General features: G+C 49.8%; 1 protein-coding gene across 5 annotated transcripts in view; it reads right to left on the bottom strand.

Annotated features, from left to right (window-relative positions):
- Positions 1-405: 405 nt before the first annotated feature.
- The window catches only part of CD2BP2 (CD2 cytoplasmic tail binding protein 2), a 117756-nt gene continuing 112161 nt past the window's right edge, over positions 406-6000 (bottom strand). For all 5 annotated transcript variants that reach the window (XM_078652867.1, XM_078652868.1, XM_078652869.1 and 2 more), the window contains exon 7: positions 406-1040. In XM_078652867.1, the coding sequence (XP_078508993.1) occupies positions 930-1040 (111 nt within the window). In that variant the 3' untranslated portion in view covers positions 406-929. The remainder of the gene's footprint in view (positions 1041-6000) is intronic.

The raw sequence follows: 6000 nt of genomic DNA, 5'->3' as shown, positions 1-6000 counted from the left end.
CCCATGGCAGGCGGCGGTTTGTATGGGCTTATGGGACTTTTCGGGAAGCCCTGGCAGAGGGTGTGGACTGAGGTGCGGGGAATGTTAGGGTCAAGGAGTAGAGTCGGTCTTTCCAATGTATTTTCCTGCTGGTGAGTACACCTGCCAAATAATATTCACATTTACATATGCAGGTGTTTGTTTATATGCGTCTCAGGAAATGAAAAGGTTGGTACAATGACTGAACCAGGCTCCTTTAAACAAAGGTTAATTTGTAGATACATTTTTTGTTTGCGGTTACCACAGCAGTAGTGTTTCAGATGTCAAAACTCAATAAAAAGATATATTTTTTAAGTTTTCATCATTCACCATGCAACTCTCAAGGGGCAATACACCACAGGAAAAATCACAGCGATGGTTCGAGAATTAGTGTTTTAAGTCTTTTAAGTTTTTAGACTGTTTACATGAAAAAACTAAATAAAAACAAACGAAACACACAAAAACTCTCAGCAAAGAATTCTTGGTTTGAGGGAAAGAGGGTGTTTGCCATCTCCAAAAGCGCAATGGCCAAGAGGTCCTCTGCCAGACACTGTCCAGGACCTACTTCACCAAGAGCTTGCTAACACAAGTCCAAAAGCAAGCCAAAAGCCCAATTTCTGCATCATTTATTTATGCTCAGATGGTGTGGCAGGTGGACAGAGCAATACAAGCCCATGCTCTTTGGAGCGTAATCGCCCCTCCCCTATGTCCATCTTGGTAGTAGTTTCATCCTTCGTTCTGTCCATGTATTCTGCCGCTCTGCCTCCCAATGGAAGTGTAGACTTTGTCTGATGATGAAAAGGAGGGACTCAGAAAGGAAGAAAAATTAGATGAACTGTCCTTGCAGCAGGCACGATGAAGATGAGCTGAGGGGACTACTTCACCCATCACCCCCAGGCAGCAAGATCACATCACGTGTACAGGTCAAAGTCAATGCGCCTGGAGTTGTAGAACTGCCCACCAGAGTTCAGCACCTTCCGGCAGTAGACACCCTCCTCAAAGTAGCCTTGATCCACCCAGTCCTACAAGGCAAAGAGAGGGAAAGTGTTAAAGATGTGGTATTACTGCAACTGACGAGAGACCAGGAAAAGGTCAAAGGACCACAACATTGAAACAGCTGCTTACCTGTAATGTGGCTACTGCACCCCGGAAAGTTATTTTTAATCCTTCCTTGCCCCTTATTTAGTTTAAAACAGTTTCACAAAATACCCAGTACATGGTTAAAGGCAAGTTCTGAACCCAGCACCAGATGACATTGAAAGAATTACAATCAGACTTGGGTTCAACACCACAGTTGTGCCATTAGGCTTTGACAGCAGCTTTGAGGGTGTGCCACATTTGCTTCCTGAGAAGGTTGAATGAGACATGTGAAAACCTAGCCCAGTTGCTAAAATGTTACTTTGGGAGAATCATGGTATCGCTCCTTTACACTTTGAAACGAAACTTGCATCAAGAGCAAAATATATAAAGCTACCTTTCTGGTGGCTGTATCACCCAATCTGGAGGCCGTCTCTTATAACAAGCATTTACAATGCAATGGTCTCGCCTTCGAAAAAGTTAGAGCTATTGACATTGTAAATGACCAACTTTTTATTTATGTGTTTTGAAAACAGATATATAAATGGCATTGTCATTTACAATCCCAATAGCTTAATTTCTCGCAAATAGGAGACCTATTGCATTTGCACCCACAGACAGAGCCACACACATACACAGAGCCACACACATACACAGAGCCACACACACACACAGAGCCACACACACACAGAGCCACACACAGAGTCACACACACACACAGAGCCACACACAGAGCCACACACACACAGAGCCACACACACAGTCACACACACACACAGAGTCACACAGAGTCACACACACAGAGTCACACACACACACACACACACACAGTCTCACACACACAGAGCCACACACACAGAGCCACACACACACACACAGAGCCACGCACACAGAGCCACGCACACAGAGCCACGCACACACACACACACACACACACACACACACAGAGAGAGCCACACACACACAGAGCCACACACACACAGAGCCACACACACACAGAGCCAGACACACACAGGGCCACACACACACAGGGCCACACACACACAGGGCCACACACACACAGGGCCACACACACACAGGGCCACACACACACAGGGCCACACACACACAGGGCCACACACACACAGGGCCACACACACACAGGGCCACACACACACAGAGCCACACACACACAGAGCCACACACACACACACACACACAGAGCCACACACACACACACACACACAGAGCCACACACACACACACACACACAGAGCCACACACACACACACACACACAGAGCCACACACACAGAGCGCCACACACACAGAGTGCCACACACACAGAGTGCCACACACGCACACAGAGCCACACACACACACAGAGCCACACATACACAGAGCCACACACACACACACACACACAGAGCCACACACACACACAGAGCCACACACACAGAGCCACACACACACACACAGAGCCACACACACACACACACACAGAGCCACACACACACACACACAGAGCCACACACACACACACACACACACCCAGCAGTGCTGGCTACTCTACATTTCATTTATTTTTTGGCAGTTTTATATAGAGTGAACTCAAAAGTTTCAGAGCGCTTTACACGAGCGCCAGTTGCACTACAGAGGGAAACATTCATTTTTTTGTATATTATTTTTCTTGCAGGGACAAGGATATTAAGTGATTTGCCCAGAATCACAGGATGCCTGAGTCTCCCACCAGACTCGAACCAGGTTCCCCAGCGTCACCGTCAGCCACTCTAGCCCTTAATCCACTGCCTGCTTCACCTTACAGAGCAGGCGAGCTTTGTTATTAATCCTACCTCCTAGAGGAGCTCATTTCCCTGGACACCTCCGTCTGAGAAGGCCCTCTTCGTCTAGCGCCGACTTCTAGGTTAGCACGCTATATCTGGCAGCCACTCAAGGAGAAGCACGCTGTACTGCCCTCTACTCCCTATGGCAGCAACGCTGTCCCCGGCACATCGTTCATAGAGCAACATACCGTGACCCCATGACTGCTCCCTAGTTCCTAGGGATGTACACTTTCCCTGGTTCCTTCTTCCTAGACCACTCGCGGCGCGTTCTAAAGTAGGATTTAATTATAATTGAATGCGATTGTATATAGCGCGAACATTACCCGAAGGTGTGATGAGGGAGTGACATACTACTAGGCATGGCGCAAACTACGGAAGAAAGGATTGAGTAACGATTTGCGGCGAAAGGGCACGCTTAAGCAGGAAAGTGCAGAGGATTACACAAGAACTACACACAGGAGGACGGCTGGGGCCCTATGGTGATTGCGGGCGAGGATCTTTAGACTCACCAGTCAGGCACATTAACAGAGGAGGAGGGGGGGGCGCAAATGGCGGGGAAGACGGCCTGCCTATGTTGACTGCGGGCAAGGATCTTCAGACTCACCAGTCGGGCACATTAACAGAGGAGGAGGAGGGGGGCGCAAATGGAAGAAAGACGGCCTGTCTATGGTGACAGCGGGCGAGGATCTTCAGACTCACCAGTCGAGCACATTAACAGAGGAGGAGGAGGGTGCGGGGCGCAAATGGCAGCGAAGACGGCCTGCCTATGGTGACTGCGAGCGAGGATCTTCAGACTCACCAGTCGGGCACATTAACAGAGGAGGAGGGGGGGCACAAATGGCGGGGAAGACGGCCTGCTTATGGTGACTGCGGGCGAGGATCTTCAGACTCACTAGTCGGGCACATTAACAGAGGAGGAGGGGGGGTGCAAATGGCGGGGAAGACGGCCTGCCTATGGTGACTGCGGGCAAGGATCTTCAGACTCACCAGTCGGGCACATTAACAAGAGGAGGAGGAGGGGGCGCAAATGGCAGGGAAGAGGGCCTGTCTATGGTGACTGCGGGCGAGGGTCTTCAGACTCACCAGTCGGGCTCATTAACAGAGGAGGAGGAGGGTGGGGGGCGCAAATGGCGGGGAAGACAGCCTGCCTATGGTGACTGCCGCCGAGGATCTTCAGACTCACCAGTCGGGCACATCAACAGAGGAGGAAGAGGGGGGGGTGCAAATGGCGGGGAAGACGGCCTGAGCTCTGACAGGAATGTCACCCGCCAACGAGCCTTTCAGTCACGAGCAGGAGCGCCGCATGCCCCCGGCCTGAGGAGCACTTCCCAGACTTCCCTGCTCTTCCTGTCCGCTCCTCCCTTGGTACACCGGCAGTAAGTTCATGCCCCGCTCCGGGGCCCTCCACACCGGCCTGTGTCCCAGCAAGTAACCCGTTCCCCGGCCCCTCTCCCGCCAGACCCCGTGCACCTTGTGGCAGTACGGGCAGCTGGTCTTGTTGAACACCACGGCTCCTCAGGTCCACGCGGCTGCCGGTGGTAGCGGCATGTTTGCAGCCAGTAGGAAAGATAACTAGAAAACGCAACAATGTAAAGCACACGCCTTACACTTTTACAGGACCACTTTTGTCTGTAAGCCCCGTCCTTTTCAGACTGGGCGCATGTTTTTGACTGAGAACGTCACTAGGTAGAAAGAAAGTCAAAAACACTCCCCCCAATCCGAAAAGGACGGGGCTTAGATCAAAAGAAGAACGTCACTGGGACCTCTTCTCCAATGGCTGGCCGCCGTTTAGGAGGCTAGCCAAAGGAGAAGAGGGACGGGGCTTAACCTCGCTACTCCAAGTCATTAAATCTTGCTAGCGAGACTGCACATGTGTGCAGCCTGCGCTAGCCGAGACCTAAAAACCAGTGGGTAGCCTTCCATCTAGTGGAGGTAATGAAAACTGCATCTTTACAACCTTGCAGTGCGATTCCATGTCTACTTATCCTGTGCAGGTATCTGAGCGTATATAAAAGCTAACAATCTGGCTACTGCGTCCTTTGTCTCCTATTAGCAAACTGTGAGGACATTAGACTGAAAGATAATAGAAAACAGGCGGAAGCACAAAAAGAAAGCAACGTAAACTGGCATGCCTCTAGTGCCAAGGCCATTCGATGTTAGGGATATCCCCTGTAAGGATTATTTTTCATCCATGCCTTCATCAGCAACAGTATATGTGACAAAAAAGTAGAAGTATTCAGGTACCGAAATCAGTATAGATTTCATTGAAGAGTTTCTGATTATATTATGCATTGTGAGAGTACTGAGAGAAAATTAGTTGGTAAATCACATTATTCAAATGGAATTCAGACTTTTTGGGGGATTAAATAAAAGGGAGCAAGTGTTTGAGTGCTACCTAATGAAAGGTCTCCGACGTATGGGAGGCCTTTAAAACAAATGTGCATCTAGAAGAAGTGTGATTGTTATGAGAGCAGCATAATGTCACACAAAGTCATCAGCTTGAAGCACAAGTTACTACTTGTGTAACAATATATCTGTAAGACACATTAGTTAGTGATTGATTCCTTACCTTAGAATATCCCCAGGCGTCAGACTGGATCCGGAAAATTTTGCTTAGCCGTACCCCTCGCGTCACTAGGTGGCGTCCTGCGGCTCCGCGTCAATCACTGGCGTCGTCAGTGCCGAGATGACGCCACGGAGAGTACTTAGGTGCCACCCATGGGCGCTAACGTCAGTTCTGTACACAACTTTCCGCGCCAGGAACACAGTGCCATGCAAGATACCGGCCATTGGTGCATAAAACTGGGGCCCTGAAAGGGATGACCTTAACCCTAGTAATCAGTCCACAGAACGGGGGCGGATGGGTGGGGCGGTAAGGAATCTATCACTAACTAATGTCTCTTACAGATATAGTCGTAACTTGTGCATCTGAAAGAGACACGTTAGTGATAGATTCCTTACCTTAGAATAGATACCCCAGCAATACCAACCCCGAAGGTGGGTATGCGAACAGGATTACACCAGAAAGTCACAGAGCACAGAACGGCCAAAGAAGCCGTCTCTCCGGACCTGACTGTCCAGGC

Source organism: Lissotriton helveticus, chromosome 7 (genome assembly GCF_964261635.1).
Source record: "Lissotriton helveticus chromosome 7, aLisHel1.1, whole genome shotgun sequence".
In the NCBI taxonomy this organism is placed as follows: domain Eukaryota; kingdom Metazoa; phylum Chordata; class Amphibia; order Caudata; family Salamandridae; genus Lissotriton; species Lissotriton helveticus.
This window is presented reverse-complemented; position numbering and strand designations above follow the sequence as displayed.